The 23846-nt window shown below is 33.2% G+C and overlaps 4 protein-coding genes, 1 long non-coding RNA gene and 1 pseudogene across 9 annotated transcripts in view; 4 read left to right on the forward strand and 2 right to left on the reverse strand.

The window, feature by feature from the left end:
- Positions 1-791: 791 nt before the first annotated feature.
- Positions 792-2557, reverse strand: LOC17886156. The gene has a single exon (XM_006290852.2). The coding sequence runs from the start codon at positions 2528-2530 to the stop codon at positions 974-976; it is 1557 nt and encodes a 518-aa protein (XP_006290914.1). The 5' UTR covers positions 2531-2557; the 3' UTR covers positions 792-973.
- Positions 2558-3116: 559 nt separating this feature from the next.
- Positions 3117-5213, forward strand: LOC111830710. 4 transcript variants are annotated; one of them, XR_002834048.1, is made up of 8 exons: positions 3117-3261; positions 3373-3481; positions 3654-3842; positions 3923-4138; positions 4395-4499; positions 4590-4805; positions 4903-4950; positions 5112-5213. It is a non-coding gene; the product is annotated as an uncharacterized LOC111830710 (long non-coding RNA). The 4 variants fall into 4 exon arrangements; XR_002834046.1 differs by having other exon boundaries at positions 3117-3280; positions 4903-5213; XR_002834047.1 differs by having other exon boundaries at positions 3117-3267; positions 4903-5213.
- Positions 5214-6360: 1147 nt separating this feature from the next.
- On the forward strand, positions 6361-12734 carry LOC17885188 (annotated as a pseudogene).
- Positions 12735-15501: 2767 nt separating this feature from the next.
- LOC17887453 (short-chain dehydrogenase reductase ATA1) lies at positions 15502-17226 on the forward strand. The gene is made up of 4 exons (XM_006291511.2): positions 15502-15659; positions 15760-15837; positions 15948-16216; positions 16558-17226. The coding sequence occupies exons 1-4, from the start codon at positions 15640-15642 to the stop codon at positions 17088-17090; spliced, it is 900 nt and encodes a 299-aa protein (XP_006291573.1). The 5' UTR covers positions 15502-15639; the 3' UTR covers positions 17091-17226.
- A 760-nt stretch (positions 17227-17986) lies between these two features.
- On the forward strand, positions 17987-20308 carry LOC17885347 (momilactone A synthase). The gene is made up of 4 exons (XM_006291494.2): positions 17987-18157; positions 18294-18368; positions 18735-19165; positions 19832-20308. The coding sequence occupies exons 1-4, from the start codon at positions 18126-18128 to the stop codon at positions 20206-20208; spliced, it is 915 nt and encodes a 304-aa protein (XP_006291556.1). The 5' UTR covers positions 17987-18125; the 3' UTR covers positions 20209-20308.
- A 1728-nt stretch (positions 20309-22036) lies between these two features.
- The window catches only part of LOC111830703, a 2073-nt gene continuing 263 nt past the window's right edge, over positions 22037-23846 (reverse strand). Inside the window, exons 1-2 of one of the 2 annotated variants that reach the window (XM_023783331.1) lie at positions 23296-23375; positions 22037-22722 (exon numbers count right to left, since the gene is read on the reverse strand). In XM_023783331.1, coding sequence (XP_023639099.1) covers positions 22108-22722 — 615 coding nt within the window. In that variant the 5' untranslated portion in view covers positions 23296-23375 and the 3' untranslated portion in view covers positions 22037-22107. Of the gene's footprint in view, positions 22723-23295; positions 23376-23846 lie in introns of those variants that run through there. The other variant, XM_023783330.1, reaches the window with a different exon arrangement.

Consider the following 23846-nt stretch of genomic DNA (forward strand, 5'->3'; position numbering starts at 1 on the left):
ACGATTTCAGAGAACTTATTTTCTTAAAAATACAATAATCCAAATCTCATAGTTTTAGGTGGGATTTGATAGGATTTTACATAAATCATATGAAGTTCCCTAAAATCATCAAAATCTCAATAAAACTCAAATCTCTTAAAATGCTACTTTGAATACATTCCCCTTAGATTAGCAATTTAAGCTTATCTTATTTTATGGACACGACACAAACCATGGAAATATTTGTAATTTTTGAAAATCTTATATGTGATTTAAGAATGTAGGATCTAACATTCCAATGGAAAAATAATTTATGAATCTTAATGAGTTATATTAATATCTCTATTGTTAGTAATTATTGCATTATCACAATATAAATGGCTATAAGAATTAAAAAAAATATATGTACTAAAGATGATTCAGAAGACATGAAAGACAGGTTTTTCTAAAAATGATAGTGGATATAATGATAGTAAGAGTGCTAGGAGAAAAATAAAGGAGATGACGACTCAATAAAATTGGTGATGATGAATAATGTTGGTGTTAGAGATCAATCCTAACGATAATAATGTTTTTAAACCAGAAAATTTTATTAATTGACTATAACTAATTTAAAATTATATATTAAATAAAGGAAAAATCATATTACAAAAGCTTTCAAGTGAGAAAGTAAATAAAAACTAAGATGAAAGAAATTATACATTTTTTCCAAAAAAATATTTACATCAAAAAACTATTTATATACTTTATCTAAAAAATGTGTATACATTAAATTACATATTTTCAAAAATAATAATAAAATATATCAAATGGGTTCAACAAACAATATCTCTATTGTTAATAGTTATTAATTTATTATAAATGTGACAAGAATTATTCCTTCCGCTCAATTGTCAACGAACAAACAAGCAAACGAGCTTATAACCAAATATCTAATACAAGTCAAAACTGAGCCAGAGACTAAGCTCGAGAAAGTGAAAAAAAATATTCAGTATTATAGATGCATCGATGAGACGTGTGAGCCCTGAAGATACGAACACGAAGATGGAAGACATTTGCTCGCATTTGTTAATAACTCTATCAGCTCCTCTCCTTGTCCCTTCAAAATGTACACTTCTTCATCAATCTTCTTCACTACCGAGCTGCTGCAATCAGAAATCAGAACCTTCACAACAGGGCTTAACTCTAATGTAGAAACAGGTTCATCTCGGTTCGAGCAAAGACCGGTGGAGGACCAAGAGTTTGGATTCAGGATAACGATCTGGAACAAAGGCGATTTAGTAGTCAGATCTTTGACCAACACAGCAAATGATAACTCTTCTTTGGCGCATTCCACTAGCTGATTGGTAAACATTCTTTCCAATGTGTACTTCCTGAAAACATCAGAGGATCCACCGGACACCGATGATGTAGAAATATAACATTTGAAGAGTCTGATTCCACCATCTATGGGTTTACCGTTACTCCCAACGCCAGAAGGATATGCTCCAAGAGGGGATGAACACTCAGGGCAAGCAAATTCAATCCAGTCAACATTCTTTGAAACATTCGATGCCTTTGCCATAAAAACATCCTCGAGAAAACCATCAAGAAGCAACTTCTTATCTAGTGTAAGCTCCTGCTCCAACTGAAAACTCCCATTAGAATCATGCGATTCATGCACACAACACCCAGGCATTGATGCCTTATCTAAACAAGGCTGCTTCAAGTCATCAACTTTACCACAAACACTCTCACCTCCATTCTCATGGCTCACATCAAAAGTTTCTTCACTACTGCCAGAACCCAGTTCACCTCCACCAATATCACAACTCAGAACTAAACTCGATTCAATTTGGTTTCCAGTTCCATCAGACAAGATACAACACTCTACAAGATCATCCTTGCTAAGCAAAACAGTAGTAGCACTAAGTAAACACAACCCACTAGAGCAAGTATACGAATTCGTGTACTTAACAACCATCTTCTCACTAATCCCACCAAACGAACAACAACAAGTACCAAACCAATTATCAGCAGATTCTCGCCAGTTAATAGACGGCATTTCAGAAAAATCGAAAAGCTCCTCCTTTGTCAACCTAAACGAGCAATTTCTACAATAAATATGAACTCCTCCCATCAAAGACAGAGTCTTGAGATCATAACCCATCACTAAAGGCGCCGAATTTTCCTTAGAATCAATCGCTAAACTGAAGTCTGAGACTAGGGGATGATCAACGGGGAGTAGCAGAACAAGTCTAACCTCGATGTAATCGTCTAAAGCTTTGAAATTTACAGGGGATTCAGCATCTAACAACACCCTAGGAACAGGAACGCGAAGAGAAACAACAATCTCTTCTTTGCCTGTGGCTTCTTCATCGTCTTCGTCGCCATCGATCCATGTGACGAGAAGTTGAGATTTTTCGAGGATTATTGATACATTGAGGCTTTTGCAGTGGCTTTTAGGGTTGGTTGTGGAATCGAAAAGAAAGAGACGAAGATTTGGAGAATGAGATTGAGCTTCCCATGTGAAGCGCCATGACCTCTGGGTTTTTTTAGGGTTCTGCTCCATTGATTTTGCTCAAATTGCTCTGTTTCGATTTTTGCCATTTAAACTAAATTTTAATGTGTTCTAAAAATTATGATTAAACCGGTATCAAACCCGAACCGTGTTGACCCGACTCGATCCGTATTTGAAATTCTCGGTTTATATATGAGAATATATGTTACCGTTCAAATCTTAAGTCTTAACGGTTGAGAATACAGTACTAATTTATAACGTATAAAAAACTTGATATATTGTGAATTGCATGTTTGAATATTTAAATTTGAAAGTTTATGAACTGTACTGCTTAGAAATTATCTTTTAAGTTAAGAAGTTTTTCCAAATCATCCAAATATTTTTCTTGAAATTTATTAACTCTTATAAAATTATTGAAAGATGACTGTTGTAGTTTTGTAAACAGTAAAAAAATATATATATATTTTGTTACCGTTACGATGAAGAAGAAAAAGGAAATAACAGAAACGAAATTTCCATTATTAATCTGACCGTTATGACTTATTAGATTTATACTCAATTTCCTTTTTCTTTAGAACTTCTTAATATCTCTCTCTTTCTTCTTCTTCTTCTAACCCTAAAACGAAAAGTAAATCAATAAATATTTTCATGTTTTTCTTAATCCTAATGATGCAGTAGTTCGGTTCTCTTCTCTTCTCAAATGTTCTTATACATACGGAGTCTCTGTAAATTCCGATGATGATGTTTCGTCCAAGTAGAATCCAAGGCGATGATGATGATCGGTAAGGGTAAGATTGGAAAGTAAGTATTTTTATATCATCGTTTCGTTTCATTGATTGAATGATCCATCTCCATCGATCCTCCTCTGTTTTCTTCTTCTTCTTCTTCTTCAGTCTTTAATCAATACCGATTCAACCGGATATTGAATCTAGCTTCGGCGACGCTTTAATCCGAGACTGACTACGACGGAATTGAAAAGTATAGAGAGGAATCGAGCGAGAGGTATTCGTAGTAGTCCTCTCTCTTCTTTGGATTTGAATTTGATATCTAGACTTATTATTAGGAATGGTTTAAATTAGAGATGATGATGTTTAGTGTCTTAGAGAGACTTAATGGTATGTTTTGTTTGTTTTTACAAACCCTACGAATTGTTATAAATTGGTTGTGGATGCAGAAACATTGGATAAGCGTAGGAAGTGGTTTGGTTGGATGCACACAGGACATCTTCGTAGAGTTGTAGCCATGTCTCTGTAGCGTCTCGTAGATTTGCAGCCATGTTTGTGTAGCGTCTCGTCATGGTTCTGAAGAACTATTGTGGAAGAAAGAAGTTGTTGGTTTTGAGGATCCCAGAAGCCTGCTTAAAGTAAGCATTGTTTGTCACTCTTTGGCTTCTCTCCTTTTATAATCTTATGTATCTAATCATGTGTTACTTAATAACACCAGGTACTTGACTCATGGTATGCTCCTGAGAGAAGTCCTTAAAGTGTTGATACTTTTGAGTCCATAGCCTTCTGCTCACCAGAGAAGAGGATTTACAGGCTTTATACAGAGAAAAGTTATAGTAATGACTTGCAGCCGCAGACGTATCCTTAAATATTCGATATCAAACCTTGCAAACACAGTTCTGACCTTGTATTGATGACGTGGTGGTGCTCTCAGGTACGCCCATACTTTCTTTTTTTCAAAAAATACTCTTGCTAGCTTTGGTTAGGTATGTAGTGATTGTCATTTAGAGTTAGGTTATCATCATCAGTCTCTAGTCTGGGGTATCCTAAGTTAGTGCTGATGCAGATAGATACTAGTTGCTGTTTCTCAGTTATTCTTTCTCAGGAAGCAAATGATATATCAATCTCTATACATCTGCTGACCTCTTCTGTTATAAATACCAATTCTTTCTCTGCTTTATTTGACATAGAGAGGCTCAAAGAGTAGCAGATGAAGCTAAAGCTAGGTTGGACACATTGATAGAGATTACCTCACATTGTTGAACTTCTACCACACTTTATAAGCAAAACAGCAAGTGATTATCCCTTTCTCTTCCTCTTTTTGTTTATAGACAATAAAAATTTACCGTAACTAACTTTCTCAATGTAAATTATCACATATGAAGATCCCAATTGGTGCTATGAAAACTTCATCAACAATAAAGCAATGAAATCTGCAGACGAGATGTTATACATCAGCTAGTCCGGATAGATAATGTCAAGGTTCAACCTGAAGATGTGCAGCACTGGTGTTTTAGCTACTACATCAACATAAGGAAGGCCATGCTTACTTACAACGCAGTGGCCATTAATTACTTTGACAGTCAAAGACAACTCACCAAGTATGTCAAGACAAATTTAGTTTATATTGTTGTTTCCATTTAAACATTATTCTCTTTGTGTTTCATCTCATGGTTAAAATTCTTGGTTGGCATGCAGGTGGTTCATTTCCATCCATTAAATGTCTTGGATCACAAAACTGAGTGGGTAAGTTCTTACATTTCCTGTTCTTCTTTTCTTTGGTTACTATCTCGAGGTATTAAGCAAGGTTCGTAATAATCCTCGTATTTTAATTTGGTTTGGAGAATTAAAAATTGTGTCATGTTTACTACAAGATGATTCTCATGGGTTTGTTTTGTAACAAGCAGTTAGCTTTCTCGTTTGTGGTTTCAAATTACAGAATGACCACCAAATCCCTTCAGGATACTCAAGACATCAGCCTTGTCAGGTATACTATATATTTTCTTATCTTTAAAAAAAAAAAAAAAATTAAGAATAATGATTTTGATTTAAAAGTATACAAAAAGTGAAAAAAAAATGGATAACAAAAAAGTAAAAAAAGTAAAAAAAAATATGTATTTCACTTCTGAATTTTATGGTTTAAAACTAAATATCAAAGTTTTTTTACCAAATAATTTCAATTATTTTTGTTGAATCTAAGTGTTAAATTTACAATACGATGAAAAACAAACCGGACCTAGCATGCAGTCCCTTTGTGGTCCGTCAGTTTGGTGTAAAAGTTCAACATGTTTTTACGTATTGTAAATTTGACACTTAGAAGCTTCAAAGTTTTTTTATAAATATTATTTTAAATAAATTATTTGGATTTTTAACTAAAAGTTATCATTATTCAGTATATAAATATTTAAAAAACTTGAAATCTAAGTAAATTTGACACTTAGAAGCTTCAAAGTTTTTTTTTATAAATATTATTTTAAATAAATTATTTGGATTTTTAACTAAAAGTTATCATTATATATAAATATTTTAAAAACTTTAAATCTAAATACATTGAAATTAAACTAAACTTAACATCCAACTTATTAAACTGAATTTTTTATGAAGCAACAATTGGAATCTTCATTAACCGATCTAAAAGCATATTATAAGGTTGATTTGTAGTTTGGGAGAAAAATATATAAAGCATATTATAAGGTTGATTTGTAGTTTGAGAGAAAAATATATATACAGTTAGAGAGAAAAAAACGATATTTAGTCAGCATGAGAAAAAATAATTTTTCTTTTTCCAAATGATCCATTTATTTGTCTTGAACTTTAACTCTTACAAAATTATTGACTGTAAGAAAAAGGGTAATATTTTGTTACCGTTGCTATGAAGAAGAAAAAGGAAATAACAGAAACGAAATTTCCATTATTAATCTGACCGTTATGAGAGATTAATATACAATTTCCTTTTCTTTAATTTAATTTGTTTCTTTATATAACATCTCTCTCTCTTTCTCAAGTCTTAAACTCAACGCTTCTTTACTTCATTCGAGATAAACCCTAATGATGCAGTAGTTTGGTTCTCTTCTCTTCTCTTCTCGAATGTTCTTATACATACATAATCTCTGTAAATTCCGATGATGATGATCCGTCCAAGTAGAATCTGAGGCGATGATGATGATCGGTAAGGGTAAGATTGGAATCGCAAAGTAAGTATTTTTATATCATCGTTTTATTTAATTGACTGAATGATTTATCAGATCGATCTCCATCGTTCCTCTGTTCTTCTTCTTCTTCTTCTTCTTCTTCTTCTTCAGCCACGGAGACGCTTTCACCGAGAGACTCGAGCGAGGTATTTTTAAAAGCCCTCTTATATATATATTTCGTTTCATTGATTGAATGATACATCAATCTCCATTGATCCTCATCTTCTTGTATATATTTCGTTTCACCAGGTATTGAATCTAGCGACGGAGACGTACGCTTACACGAGAGACTACGGAGAAATTCAAAAGTACGTGAAGAGACGAATCGTGTTCGTAGGTTCGTAATAGTCCTCTGTTTTTTTTTTTGATTTGGATTTGAATTTTATTATGAATAATTTAATTAGAGATCACATGATGTTTAGTGTCTAGAGAATGAATAGCTAATTGTAAATTTTGCGTATTTGTACAAATCCCAGATGTTGTGGATGCACACAGGACAGCCTCGTAGAGTTGTAGTCATGTCTGAGTCTCGTCGTGTTGTTGAAGAACTATTGGGGGAGAAGTTGGTTCATTACAGCGTTTCGTTTTGAGGACCACGAAACTGTGCTTAAGTAAAGCATTGTCTTTCTTTAGCTTCTCTTCTTTATAATCTTATATGTACTTAAGTGTCTCATCATGTGTTACATTATATATGACCAGGTACTTGACTGATGGTTTGCTACTGAGAGAAGCAATGGCGGACCCGCTCCTCAAAAGTGTTGATACTTTTGAGTCCATAGTCTTGCGACCCAAGAATCCTATTTCAAAGTCAAGTGCTGCTCACTAGAGAAGAGTTTTTACAAGCTTTATACAGGGAAGAGTTTCAGTAATGACTTGCAGCCGCAGACCTATCCTCAAACCTTGCAAACACAGTACTGATGACCTAGTGAAGCTCTTCGGTTTTTTGGATACCCTGCTCCAGAAACGTTGCTGCGAGCCTTACAAGTTTTGAATTACTTGGGAGCACTGGATGATGAAGGTAACTTGACAAAGACATGTGATATATTGAGTGAGTGAGTTCCCCTTGGATCCACAGATGGTGAACATGCTCATAGTCAGTCTTAAATTCAACTGCTCAAACGTTTCAGCCATGCTTTCAGGTACACCCTTACTTTCGTTTTTATATATTCTTGCTAGTTGTGGTGTGGTATGTAGTTAAGGTTAGGCTTTTAAACTTGCTACAAATTCCATTCTGCAACTAGTCTAATGTGCAGTAGAACTCATCTTTTTCTGTCTTATGTATCACTATCATTTAGAATTAAGTATTAGAGTTAGGTTTATCATCAACAGTCTCTAGTCTGGGTTCTGCATATCCTAAGTAAGTGCTGATGAATATAGTAGCTGCAGTTTCTCAGTTATTCTCTTTCATGAAGCAAATGGTATTAGTCTCATTGCCTCTATGCATCTGCTGATGCCTCTTCTGTTATAAATACCAATTCTTTCGTTAGTACCGAATTGCTTTATTCGACCAAGAGAGGCTCAAAAAGCAGCAGATGAAGCTAAAGCTAGGTTGGAGATAATGGAGATCACCTCACATTGTTGAACGTTTACCTTTTAAGCAAAACAGTATGTGTTAGCCCTTTCTCTTCCTCTTTTGTATTATAGCTGCTTTTAACAATTAAAATTTACCTTAACTAACTTAATTTTTCAATGTAAATTTCTCACAGATGAAGATCCCAATTGGTGATGTGAAAACTTCATCAACAATAGACCAATGTAATCTGCAGACAACGTTACAACAGCTAGTCCGGTTAATGTCAAGGTTCAACCTGAAAATGTGCAGCACTGATTGTAACTACTACATCAACATAACGAAGGCCATGCTTACTTAGAACACAGTGGCCATTACTTGACAGTCAAAGACAACCACCAAGTATGTCTAGACTAATTCAGTTTATATTGTTGTTTCCATTTAAACATTATTCTCTTTGTGTTTCATCTCATGGTTAAAATTCTTGGTTTGGCATACAGGTGGCTCATTTCCATCCATCAAATTGCTTGGATCACAAACCTGAGTGGGTAAGTTCTTACATTTCATGTTCTTCTTTTCTTTGGTTACTATCTCAAGGTATTAAGCAGGGTTCGTACTACTCGTTATCTTTTAATTTGGTTTGGAGAATTAAAAATTGTGTCATGTTTACTAAAAGATGACATCTCTCATTCTCATGGGTTTGTTTTGTAACAAACAGGTAGCTTTCTCGTTTGTGGTTTCAAATTACACAACGACCACCCACCAAGAGTCTTGTCAGGTATTATACTATATATACTATATACTTTAATATTTTTTTTAAAAAAAATTAAGAATAATGATTTTGATTTAAAAATATACAAAAAGTAAAAAAAAAGATGTATTTCACTTCTGAATTTTATAGTATATACTGTCTTGTCTTTTTAAAAAAAAATTAAGAATAATGATTTTGATTTAAAAGTATACAAAAAGTAAAAAAAAAAAAAATGTATTTTTCACTTCTGAATTTTATGGTTTAAAACTAAATATCAAAGTTTTTTACCAAATGATTCAAATATTTTGTTGAATCTAAGTGTTAAATTTACAATACGTTGAAAAACAAACCGGACCTAGCATCCAGTCCCTTTGTGGTCCGTAAGTTTGGTGTAAAAGTTCAACATGTTTTTACGTATTGTAAATTTGACACTTAGAAGCTTCAAAGTTTTTTATAAATATTATTTTAAGTAAATTATTCGGATTTTTAACTAAAATTTATCATTACATATAAAATATTTTAAAGTTTTTTATAAATATTATTTTAAGTAAATTATTCAGATTTTTAACTAAAATTTATCATTACATATAAAATATTTTAAAAACTTGAAGTGTTAAATTTAAATACATTGAAAACAAACTAGACCTAACATCCAAAATATTATACTGAATTTTTTATTAAGCAACAATTGAAACCTTCATTAACCGATCTAAAAACATATTATAAGGTTGATATGTAGTTTGAGAGAAAATTATATATAGTTTGAGAGAAAAACGGTATTTAATTAGCATGAGGAAAAATAATTTCAATTATCTAACTTTTATGAAAGAATTTCAAAAATACCCTTTTTCAAATACCTGAAAATACCCTATTTTAAAACTTTATCAAAAGACCATTAAAAATGTTGAAATTTATCCAAATATATATATAGGCTTATAAATATACACACAAATTACTTTTTCATGTATACAAAATTTTATATATCTTTCCATAAATAGCGTAAAAACAACTTTAAAAGACCTTTTAAAAAACCTTGTAAAACTTGTAAAAACAATTTAAAATCTTTAAAACCATTATAAAATATTTGTATCGAATCTCCCATTAGTAATTATTATATAGAAGTATCTTCTTATAAACTATATAAAATTTTATAATTTTTCATATTTAAACAAGGATATTTTTGAAAATGGATAAATAAAATGTGTATTTTTGAGAATGGATATACCAAAATGGATATTTTTCTAAAATTCTCAGCTTTTATTTGAAAATTGGGGGGAAAAACCTAAAATTACTCCATTGATTGGAAGAAAATACCTTTCATTACTTCAAAATTTCTGGTATTTCCAAATCATCCAAAATACTTGTCTTTAAATAACTCTTACAAAATTGTTGAAAGTTAATAATTGTGAAAGAAAATATTTTGTTACCGTTGGGATGAAGAAGAAAAAAAGGAAATATATTGTCTCCTAATTTCCTTAAATCTCCTAATATCCTTAAGATATATATTAAATAATCTGACCATTGTGAGATTAATATCAATTTCCTTTTCTTTTTAACTTCTTAACAAAAAATTTCTCATTGTTCAAATAAATAAATAAATTTGTTTATCAACACTGACGCTCTTCTTTCTTCCTTGAGAGAGAGAAATCAAAACTCTCTTCTTCTTTCTTCTGTCCTCGAGTTCCGATGATCCATCCAAGGCGAGGTACGTTTGGAAATTTATTTATATCATCGTTTCTTTCATTGATTGAATGATAGATCAATCCTCCTCTGTCTTAAAGAATATAAACCTAATTGTAAATTCTGTTTATTTGTACAAATACCACAGTTTGTTATAGTTTGGTTGTGGATGCTAAAACATCGGATAAGCGTAGGAAGTGGTTTGGTTGGATGCACACATGACAACCTCGTAGAGTTGTTGTAGCCATGTCTATGTCTCTTGTCTCGTCGTGCTTGCTGAAAAACTATTGGGGAAGAAGTTTGTTAATTACAGCGTTCGTTTTGAAGACCCTAGAACCGTGCTTAAGACTTAAGTAAGCATTGTCTCTCTTCTAGCTTCGCTTCGTTATAATGTTATGTACTGAAGTGTCGAATCATGTGTTACTTAATATGACCAGGTACTTGACTCATGGTATGCTCCTGAGAGAAGAGTGACTCAAAAGTGTTGATACTTTTGAGTCCACAGCCTTGCGACCCAAGAATCCGTGTTGAGTCATTGTTGGTGTGTACCCTATTTCAAAGTCAAGTGCTGCTCACCAGAGAAGAGTTTTTACAAGATTTATACAGAGAAGAGTTTTAGTAATGACTTGCAGCTGTAGGCCTTTCCTGAAATATTGAGATCAAACCTTGCAAACACAGTTCTGACTTGATGACCTGTGGTGGTACACTTCAATTTTATGGACCCCCCTGCTCCTGAAACGCTGATGCGAGTCATAGTAGTTTGGAATTACTTGGGAGCACTTGATGATGAAGGTAACTTGACAAAGACATGTGAGATAATGAGTGATCAGTTCCCCTTGAATCCACATATGTCGAAAAGATGCATGTTCAATTGTTCATAGTCAGTTCTCAGTTCAACTACAAACCAAATTTTCTAAGTTTCAGCTATGTTCTCAGGTACCACCCCCTCACTTTTGTTTTTGTTTTAATATTCTTGGTAGCTTTGGTTAAGTATGTAGTAAAGGGTAAGTTTAAACTTGATAACAATTTCCATTCTGCAACTAGTCTAAAGTGCATTAGAAATCATCCTTTTTCTTCCATATGTATGATTATCATTTAGAATTAAGCATTAGAGTTAGGTTTATCATCAGCAGTCACTAGTATGTGTTATGAGTTATGACCCATGATTATACTAAGTAAGTGCCAATGCAGCTAGTAGTTGTTGCAATTTCTCAGTTATTCTCTCTCATTAAGTGAATGGTATCAGTCTCACCGCCTCTATGCATCTCTTCCATGGACCTCTTTTGTTATAAATACCATTTCTTTCTCTGCTTTATTCGGCCTAGAGAGGCTCAAAAAGCAGCAGATAAAGCTAAAGCTATCTTTGGACACATTGATGGAGATCACCTCACATTGTTGAACGTCTAACACGCTTTTAAGCAAAACAGTAAGTGATTATCTCTTTCTCTTCCTCTTTTGTTTATAGCTGCTTTCAACGTTCAAAATTTATCGTAACTAACTTGTTCAAAGTAAATTGTCATAGATGAAGATACCAATTGGTGCTATGAAATCTGCAGACAATGTTAGAAAGCAGCTAGTCCGGATAGATAATGTCAAGGTTCGACCTGAAGATGTGAAGCACTGATTTTAACTACTACCATCAACATTGTAAGGAAGGCAATGCTTACTTAGAACGCAGTGGCCATTACTTTGACAGTCAAAGACAACCACCAAGTATGTCGAGAAAAATTCAGTTTATATTGTTGTTTCCATTTAAACGTTATTCTATTGTTTTAATCCTCATGGTTAAAATTCTTGGTTTGGCAGGTGGTTCATCTGCATCCATCGAATTGCTTGGATCACACACTTGAGTGGTTAATCTACAACGAATATGATTTGACGCGCCAGAAATGAAGGACAATCATATCCTCATATCCTCAGTTTGATCAAAAAAAAAAAAATCATATCCTCATATGTCAACTTTTAAGGACAAGAGAATCATCCATATGAGGAGGATTATATAGTGAATCGAGGCTTGTGATAGTCATCATCTTTTAAATTTGATTTGGAGAATTAAAGATGGCATCTCTCATGGGTTTGTTTTGTGTATTATGTGTAACAAACAGGTAGCTGCTCAAGAACGAGGTGTATTATCTCGTTTCTGGTTGCAAATTCCAGAACAACTACCAAGTCGCCTAAAGAATTAGGATGCTTAGGATGCTCAAGACATCACAACCTTGCAGGTATACTATACAATTAAAATAGAATAACCCGATTTACCGGAATTTTAGTATTAAGCAATAATTGGAACTTCCACTAATTGTCTAAAAGCATATAATTTCTACTTTTTTAATGTTGTAAATTTTTTACTTATTTGGGATTTCGCAAAACCAATTTCAAAGTGTTTGTTATTTTTTAATGCATGAGATGTCTCTCTTAATCTCTAGCCATTGTAACTTTATTATGAAAAATTTTTGTATATAAAGATTCATTTTCACATAACAAAAACTTCTAATGTATCACTGTTACATATTGTTGTTAAGATATTATCCAAAAGTTCACAAAAAAAAAAAAAACTGAAATTCCACAAATTATCTAATATATTTGTCGTTGACAATAAAAAAAAATCTAATATACTTGTCTTAAAATTGATTCTTGCAAAAGGTAACCTATAATTTAGGTCTAGCCAAATATTTTCTTTATTTATTTTTTTTAATATAAAGAATTTGCTATCTAACCAAATGTTATTAAACAGACGAGTGCCACATGTAATTATGAATGTATTCTTTAATCTTGGACAAAAAATTATCTTAGATTAAATATATTAATTTTGCATCTAATCTTATAGAATAATATATACCTACAGTTAATCTTAAATATGTTCATCAACTTTTTTGTTTAATACCACGAGTTTGTTATATCTTTAAATAACACATATAGGGTTGTTCATTTTTTGGTCAAAATCTTTAACAAGTAAGATACCTTTATCGTATAAAACAGCTTCATCATGTGTATTTCCATAGAAGACATCTCCAAGTGTTTCCCCAACGTCTCCAACGTCTACGCCAAGAACAAGCAAGTGTTTCCCCAACTTCTCCAACGTCTACGCCAAGAATAACCAAGTGTTTAGTTAGCGTTACAACTTATCACTAGATTTTAATTTTTAATTCAAATTTTACTGTTATTCTGGAAATTTTGTTGAAAAATTATTAAAATTGTATATTAAATTTTGCTAAATAAGTTTGATTCGATGTCTTATATTGATGTTGTTAAAAATTAATATGATGAAGTTTTAACCTGTTTTGAAATATATAATTAATGCTAGTTTAATATTATTATAATATCTAAACCGTCATACAATCTTTATATAAATATTACTTTTAAAACAAACAAAATTTATAATAGTTGTTTCATATGTATTTCGCATAATCATATTAACTTGTCTTTAAATATAGATATATACATGAATTTCTTTATTAACATACGAAAATAGTTTAGTGGTTAATGAATTTCTTTCAATAAGATATTTAAATCCTTTTGCAGTAAATGCAATCATTATATGTCACACAAAAAAAAGTTTGCAAAAATACTAATATAGATATCCACCATGATTTACTGAAAATTTTAAAACTTCTTATAATTCTAATAAAATCATGATGAAAGTATGATACAATGATCTATTATATGAAGTAGTGACACCTTCTAAAATAAAGGTATTATTTACATATACCAAAAAAAAAAAAAAAAAATTAAAACATAATGAATTATTCAATATACTTCCGTTCAAATTTTACTTTTACCAAACTATTGAATGTTTGAATAGTGATTGAAAGTTTTGGAAAATGGTTTTAGATATCAGAATTTCTTGAATTTATCTCGTCAATGCATTATATATATATATATATGAATGTCAATATTTTAATTTATCTCTTATGTTGAATGCTACCTTTGAATATTTTCTGATACGACAACTCTAATGAAGATAATAAGATATAGTCCAAGAAGAATATGTATTTGTTCATGCAGAAGCCTACCGTTGTGATGAAATAGAAAACACGTGTAGCCACGTGATAAGAAAAAAAGGTTAGAGGATACTGTTTGCTGTAGTAAAACGAGACCAAAAAGTCTATATAAGAGACACAGAGTCATAGAGATTGCTTTGTCTAGAGCCTGTCTCCTTCCATATCGTAATATGACAAAACAAAAGTGATTTTGATTCTTTATCATAGTTTACTGTACTAGTTACCTAATAATTTCACACTGATTAGTTTTCTTAATCGTTAAATTAAACTGGAGAGAAGTAAAAAAGCCTGTAAAACTGTGTTGTTATTGCCTTTGTTGTCTCTAGAACTATAGACAAAACTCTATATTTTTATTACATGATTAAACAAAACCTACCCAACCCAAGTTAGTGGCCACTAACATGAAATTATTTTTATAAGTTCTTCTTTTCTTTCATCTTTCGGTTCTTGAGGTCAACCACTCTTCAGTGGATTTTGCCTTTTTTTTATTGAGAATCTCTGTCTTATCCAAGATTCTTTTCTTCTCTATCTTTTTTCTTTTTGTGTTTTCAATTCTTATCCACTACTACTAGATGGGGTCTTTGATTTGAGTACATTCGTTGGATGAATTGATGGGAGTTAGTATCATTATTATTTTAGTTTAAAGTAGACTATGATCTGTTGTATTTATATTAAACATATAAGTAATTTTACTAAACATATAAGTAATTTTACTCATTTAAATTTAATTTGTTTAGAGAAGAATATGTGATCTTCTACTTTGCACTAAATCTACAAAATTAACACACACTATATATCTATTAAAAGATTTATTTCAGTTGGTGTGTATTTAAACCTAAAGGAAGATATGTCATTTAAAGGTAGATACGTAAGAAAATAGTTAAAAAAATAATATATTTTAGATATTTTTATCAAGCAAATTATTAGTAAACTATATAACATCATTTTTGTGTTAATTATATTATAACTAAGTTACCATGTTATAAGCCTTATATTTATCCAATACATAACATTATAAAATTTTAGTGAAATAGTACAAATCATATTAAAGAAACATGCATATAGGTTGCTATGTGGAAAGTTGAATGAGACTTTAAAGATTAAAGTATAAAAGAATGAGAACAAAGAAAAATACTCTTTCTTTAGTAATGGAGATCTTGATAGATATAATCTAAATTACTTCTTCTCTCACACCTTTTATGTCGTTGTTTCCTATGATATAAAAAGCTTTGAGACTCTTGCACCAAAAAGATCTCCACTTCACCTTCACATACTAATTAAGAAGAGGCAGAAGAATTAAAAATGTTGCGGTCATTCACAAGGTAAAACACTCTCAATACATGCTTCTAATCTCTTCTTAATTACCTAATTAAACAGTTAGTCTTCAATTCAATTTTTCTTCTCCATGGCTGCTCTTTGCAGAAACTTCAAACTCTTTGTACCAAATGGTTTGAACTCCAAGCCAATTAGCTCTACCCTCCTCTATTCAACTTCTTCAAGGTTGATCCTCTTTATATATATACTAATTAACGAGATTCGATCTTGAAATCGTAATTAATCACACACAAAACCCCTTTTAACTATTTTTTTTGTGCTTCTAATGAAAATAGAAAGTTAGAAGGAAAAATAGCGGTCATAACCGGTGGTGCAAGTGGCCTAGGGAAGGCCACGGCAGAGGAGTTTGTGAGCCAAGGTGCTCAAGTGATTATCGTAGATATAGATGAAGAGGCTGGTCATATGGTCGCGGACAAACTTGGCTCAGCCGCACATTTCTTAAGATGTGATGTCACCGAGGAGGAACAAGTCGCTAAGGCCATGGAGACTACCGTGTCTCGTCATGGGAAGCTCGACATAATGCTCAATAGTGCCGGAATGTCATGTAAGGAACATATAAGAATTATATAAATTGAATCTATTTTTAAAATTTATTTATACTAATAGATAACATATATGAATATCCAAAATATGCTTTTATCTTTATTTTTGTGATGAATTTTGGGCGGCAATTTTTTTTTTTTGTATTAAACTATTTTAAGATAAGAATAATAAAAACATTAGTTGCAAATCCACAATTTTTATATAGTTTAGTTATTACTTTTTAATCAAATATCATCAAATTAGCCAAGCTATTTTGTCCCAAATTTTATGCAAGAATTTTGTTATTAGGAAACTATATATACATATTTTTATGTAAATACATTGCTCATGTATACAATGCAGGCTCCATATCACCACCAAGCATAGCGGACCTAGACATGGACACTTACGATAAAGTGATGCGTCTCAACGTGCGAGGTACTGTCTTAGGGATAAAGCACGCGGCTCGAGCCATGATCCCTGTTGGCTCAGGCTCCATCCTTTGCCTCTCTAGCGTTAGCGGCTTGATGGGAGGTCTAGGACCATACGCATACTCAATCTCTAAATTCACTATCCCGGGTGTTGTTAAGGCGGTTGCTAGTGAGTTGTGCAAGCATGGATTGAGAATCAATTGTATATCTCCCGCAGGCATCCCTACGCCTCTAACGCTGAGGATGTTTCGAGAGGCCTTTGCGGGTCATAACATCCCGGAGGAACAGCTTTCGGCGATTGTGAACTCGACGGGGGAGCTAAAGGGAGAGAAGTGTGAGGAGATAGATGTGGCTAAAGCTGCTTTGTACTTAGCATCAGATGATGCTAAGTTTGTAACGGGACATAACCTTGTTGTGGATGGTGGATTTACTTGTTTCAAGTCTCTTAATCTCCCTTCTGCTTAGTTACTTACTCAAGTTGATTAAAGTCTTTCTAATTTCTTAGTTTTTCGATATAGCTATTATGAGTGCTTTGAGATCATTATTAATGTGATCTTTTGTAATCTATGAGATAATCATATTATATGGTTGGAATTATAGATTTAGCCTCTCTTTGGAGTTTTGACATTTCAGAAGTCTAGATAATCATTATGGCAAAGTGATTATTTTTTTTTTCTCCAAAAATGATAATTAAATAGATTTTATCTTGATAGTAATTTTGTCAATTACTGATCAATTACTAATATTTATTTATTTTTCTAACAATTATTTTTGTAAAGAAAAAATAGATATTATGGTTTTCAAAATTCACATTTAAATGGAAAACCACATAAAATTGGATAGTGTTATGCCAAGATCATATGTGATACTACCCTCAAAAGTATTGTAAATTATATCTTCCACTAAATGATAAAAGCAAAACAATTCTTACGTTACAAACGGATATGTTATAACTATAATTTTTCTTGCTCGTATTGAAATTCTATTTAATAAAACATAATACCACCTAACCCAAACACGTTTCTGCCCATGGCCATATGGTTATGGAGATGCATCCACGTGATATAAGTGCCGGTCCTGTAAATTTGGGGGCCAAATACAATAAAAAAAAAATAAGCAGTTTTTTTTACTAAATGTCTTTTTTCTTTTTTTTTTAACTAAAACTGTTATATTTTGCGTTGATTTTGAGGTCTTTTACAAATTATGGAACCTTTTATACAGCCTAGTATTTATTTTAATTTATTTAAAAAAAAATCACAAAATGAGCTTAAAATATTTGAGACCCAATACAAATGTATTTCAGAAATGGGTGAAAGGCCGGGTCTATATAGTATTGTTCTACTCGATCTAAACATGGAATATATTTAAAAAAAAAAAAAAAATTTGCCCAAAAAAAAAAAAGAATATATTAAAATGTTGTAGCTAACCATTAGTGCGTCATCAGTTTAGAACCAAAACCAAGACTTGAAAAATCTTTAGATCTCAAGAAAGCAGTCATCTATGGCGGCCGTACTTATCAGATCCATCGCTAGGTGAACTTCAAATCATCTCTCAGTTACTAATTAATCTTTAGTTTAACTAATTCGTTTCAACAGTTTTTTTTTACTAAAAGGTTTCTAAATCACCTTAAGTTTTTTTTTTGGTTTTTTCTTCTCCTTCTTTCGTCAGAAATTTTAACCGGCCAGCCACCACAGCCTCAGCCGCTTACTCAACAAGTGGTGGCCGCGGTTGTACTTGTATGAGGTTAGTTTCTTCCTTTGTCTTTCTCATACGGACCATATCGATCACATATTTTTTTTTTAAGATAACGATCACATTTTAAATCAATTGATCTTGTCCTCTTGTTCGTAAGTCACCACAATTCTGTAGATGCTATATATTTTATCTACATCTCACACAAATATTTGTTTTTTGTGAAATACAGTAAAAATAGATTATTAACGTAGCGGAAGCAGTAATTAATTACTATGTTACAACTTAAAAGTGGTTGATTAAAATACTATCAACTTTTTTTTTTTTTCCATTGACAACTTCGCACATGTATATTAGAATCAATCAACAACATTATCACAATTTACTACTTTTCAAGCGGTAATAATTTTCATGCAGCAAAAAGCTAGAAGGCAAAGTAGCGCTCATAACCGGTGGAGCAAGCGGTCTTGGTAAAGCCACGGCCGGCGAGTTTCTCCGGCACGGTGCCCGAGTCGTGATCGCCGACTTAGATGTCGAAACAGGGGTTAAGGCCGCTAAGGAGCTAGGCTCGGCGGCAGAGTTTGTGCGGTGTGATGTCACGGTGGAGGCTGATATCGCCGAGGCCGTGGAAATGACTGTGGAACGGTACGGGAAGCTAGACGTGATGTACAACAACGCTGGGATTGCTGGACCCATGACTCCAGCGAGCATATCGGAGCTTGATATGATGGAGTTCGAGAGAGTGATGAGGACTAACGTCTTTGGAGTTGTCTACGGCATCAAACACGCTGCTAAGTTTATGGTACGGGCTAAGTCAGGATGCATTTTGTGCACATCAAGCATTGCAGGTATATATTAACATTAATCCAAGTATTTCATTAGTTAGAATACTAATTGCATCATTTTGTATATAGAATCTTACTTCATTATTTCGCATTTTCTTCAACCATATACTTTAAATTAAAAGCCATTGAGACCATCCACAAGGGTGGGTTCTTATAGAGCTTTTAGGGGTAAAATAATTAAAATTTAATCTTTAATTGGTGTTAATGGAGAGAACCGTCTACTAAATAGGAGTTTTTGTTGCGGTAAGAGACGTTTACGTGGTAGTGTATGAGTGGATGGTGTGTAAAATATATATATATATTGACAAATACAATCCTAACTATTTCTTTTTTTATTCTCTCTTTCACGCAATTAATCAAGCTAACTAATATGATTCGTTTTTATGATTTTCATATTTACATTTGCTTTTATGTCATATTTGTTTAAAATTTTATAAAATGCAATAATTTAAAGCTTTTCTCTTTTATAAAATTAAATAATATATTTTTTAAAGAACTCTATAGACCTTACCATTAGAAGAGTGTAAATTTAAAATCTACAACATCGCTTATTAATACTAAAAGTATTTGTAAGAACCTCTAATGGAACTCTGCCATTGTGGATGGTTTTAGTTGTTACATTTATCAACGCTAAAATTTGACTTTTGTTATGGTCCAAAAATAACATAGGCGTGACCGGAGGATTGGCTCCGCATTCATACACAATCTCAAAGTTCACAATCCCCGGAATCGTGAAGTCGGTGGCTAGCGAGCTCTGCGAACACGGTGTGCGCATCAACTGCATTTCGCCGGGTACCGTGGCTACACCGCTCACTCTCCTTTATCTTAAGAAAGTGTTCCCCAAGGTGACGGAGGAGAAGCTACGTGAGACAGTGAAAGGAATGGGTGAGTTGAAAGGAGCCGAGTGTGAAGAAGCTGACGTAGCTAAAGCTGCTTTGTATTTGGCTTCCGAAGATGGTAAATACGTTACCGGACATAACTTGGTCGTTGACGGTGGCATGACTGCTTTCAAGATCGCTGGTTTCCCTTTTCCTTCGGAGTCATGATTAATCATTTCTTGTATTCAAGATTTTGTAAGAGCAATATTTTCAACACTACGGAAAACAATTGAAATACAAGAAAAAAAAAACCATAAACGTTAAGGAAGAGAGATGAGAAGAGTCGAGTACATATCCTCTTTCCTTAACCCTTCGAATCACCCGTAGTGTGACGGTGTTATGTGATTCAAGGATCCCAGGATACAACTTCTCTATAACTGTTTTCGCTACACTCGAATAACAGCCCTATCGAACTAAAACACTACGATACTCTCGAAGACACTTACTTTGTGATAGAGAGAGATTGCTGGAATTTGTGTGTTCTAAGTCTCTACTCGACCAAGCGTTACTTGTCGATTCTTCTTACAAAGACTTGAACTTGTGTGTTTATATAGAGGTTTAGGATAAGTTTGATTTTGAAATCAATCAACCACACCCAACGCAAATCTAGGAGAGGTGGGCAACGTGATGAGTTTCCATGTTACTGATTCTCAGGGATTCATAAAACAATGGAGACCTATTCTCACGGAAGTGCAAAACAGAAGTCGTTCTTGTTTCTACTTCAACTTGACCCTACTCCTCTTGGAGCTCCAACATGAGATAGGCCTTTCTTAAGCCCATTTCACATTCACACTAATTAGTTTTACTAAGCCCAATTAGCTTATGTAAAACATAGTTCCAACAATCCCCCACATGAATAGAAATGACCCTAAACATATGAAGACTCAAAAAACTCTTTCTAGAACCTATACTTGACTAGCCTATACATGACTTAGACTAGACTGGACAGACTTTCGAGAGTAAACGAAAATGTTACCGTCTCAGAAAGGTAGCATTTTTCAGCTTTGAACCATTCATTTTTAATATATGTCGGATTTACTCGGCCAGGAGGTGAACATGATGTCTTGAACCACCCGGATTTTTATGTAAACCTAGACAACATGTATCGCGCAATAACATTTTCTCGTAGAATTTTAGTTCTCTATTGTGTTCGTTTTGGCCGTGAACATGCCTGGTATTTCATGAGTGAACTTAGAGAATATAGCCTGACCTTCATTCTCCTAGAAACGGCCCCATTTCACACTCACTAGGTGATTCGCCATTAGCATTTCTGTTCAGAAGTCATGTGTAAGGACTCCATTGATATTTCAAAGCTATGGACGTGATCATTAAAAGCAATGCTTATCCTTTATCGACACACGAAGCACTATTTATCATCTTAGGAACTGGGTTGTGACTGTTAGTCATAAAGTGCTCCAGTAGATTCTGTTTGATTTAGTTTTCCCTTTGAACTTAGTTCTTGGGATCTCCAGTCATATAAGTGGGGTGTCCACCAAACGTCTTCTTAAGTCATAGGCTTTAAACCCATTCCTCTCGATGATTTTACCACTTGATTTTAAACTAACCCTTTAGTAAAGGAGTTCACACGATTATCAGCTGATGTTGTATATTCTAGTGTAATTTCACCACTAGTTATCAAGTGTTTAATGGTCTTATGTCGTCTTCGAATATGAAGATTCTTGCCATTATATATATATATCCCATTCAAATATTTTATTCACATGGATTTTAATTTGGTCTATGAACCTTATTAAGAGGTGATATTGAGACTTTATCTTACACCCCCACATTACAAGGTATTTGTATAACTCCTTTTGCAAGGTTCATATCACATTTTTGCCAATGACTCTATGTGGTAAGAAGTGCTTCCCCCACATTTCATGCCAAAGGTCAAAAAATTCAATCAAAAGGAAAATATATATAAAATTTATTTTTCTTATTAATTGAAAAAAAAAAAAACAATGGTTACAACTTATTTTGGGATGACTGTCGTCACAATTATTTTGATCCGTCTATCCCGAACATAACCCTTGTTATTCATGTTCCACCATGTCGACATTTTTCTCACTAAGACGAAATAACATCGGCATTGCGGATTTGTGATTCAACTTGCATCTCGCCAATCAAGTCTTCGAGAGAAATTACATTTTTCTTGTGAGAAATATACTCTTTGAAACCCAACCAACTTGGAGGGAGTTTTGCAATGAGGAAGTTGATCATGAACATTTCACTAATCATCATCCCCGTAGATGCTATCTCACTCTTCAAAGACTGTAGAGCTTCCACTTGTTCCATGATGGGTTTTGAATCCACCATTTTAAAGTCAAGAAAATTTGCCGTAGCGTATTTCATCAAGCTTTCGTCCTCAACTTGATACCTTTTCTCTAAAGCATTCCAAAGCTCTTTAGAGGTTTTGAACTTGTTGTTTACAACGTACAACCGATCATTCAAACAGCTTAGAATCCAACTCTTGCACAGAAAATCTGAATGGATCCACGCATTCACACTTGCTAGAAGAAGCTTATCTGTATGATCTGGTGGGGTAACCGGTGTATCCTCTTTTAGATACTTGTCTAGGCTCAACATGGTCAGATAATTGTAAATTTTCTGTTGCCACGCCTTAAACCCATTTCCATCAAACTTTTCTGGCATCAATCCAACGCTTATAGCATCATTCGTCATCTGTTCACGAAAGACACAAAATATGTCAATACCTTAGAACAAATGTAATTTACTTTGCCAAAAATTACAATTTTTCTGTGGATATGATCATAAGACGTCCACACCATTGCTAGTAAACGTGTAAAAAATTGCTAACTAAGCAGTTGTGGAATCGTTTATGATCACATCCAAGAACCGAGTAGCTGGTTTTTTCAAAACCAACCTGGTTCACATTCAACTATTCCAAATTTGCAAAGAATAATTAAATGGACACTTAGGTTTCGATGTCTTAGTGCTAGAGCTGCTAAACACAACAACAATCTCACCACTAACGAGACTGCATGTATGATACTTTGATTTGCAAAAAATAGTATTACATGTTTTGCAAGAACAAAGAACTGCAGGTCACGTTTATTATATTTTGGTTTGCAAAAATATTAGCAAGAGACAATAAGTCTTAACGAGACTACATGTTTCTCAACCTAAAAAAAAATTGCAAGTTCAAACCAAAAATTTTCTTTATCTCCTTTCCAAAACAAAACCAAGTTGCAGGTTTCGATGCAGAAGAATCTCAACTCAAGTCTGATATCGAACCTTTGATTACCAATTGTTGATTCTTTTGCAGAGATAACAAGCTGCAGGTTATGAACTCGGGCTTAAAATCATTATTGAAAGCTGAGTTATAACCAACGCAACACTTAGTTTTCGAACCTCCAAGGAGATTTCGATTGATGTTTCTCTGTTTGCAAAGAAAAACCCAAGTCTGAGGCTAGTAAGTTCTCGTGACAGTGAGCATTGTTTCTCTTCGTCTGAGAGAGAAAGTTGCAGGTCTCAACACATTCAATGTGATTTAGAACCAAACACACTTGCAGCATTCATTTCCGAATTTCCAATGAGAATTCTAATGATGCAAACCAAACACAATTCTGAGACTCAGTCAAGGTGTGAATGGTGTTTATCCAATCGTAATTGGTAAACAAAACTAGAGACTTGTGATTGCACAAAATCTCTTAACGTTTATGAAATCTTGATTTCAATCCGTTAGATGTTTATAGAACACCAACGGATTCGAAGGGTTAAGACTGTAAGAGCAATATTTTCAACACTACGGAAAACAATTGAAATACAAGAAAAAAAAAACCATA

This window comes from Capsella rubella, unplaced genomic scaffold (genome assembly GCF_000375325.1).
Source record: "Capsella rubella cultivar Monte Gargano unplaced genomic scaffold, Caprub1_0 scaffold_5, whole genome shotgun sequence".
NCBI lineage: Eukaryota > Viridiplantae > Streptophyta > Magnoliopsida > Brassicales > Brassicaceae > Capsella > Capsella rubella.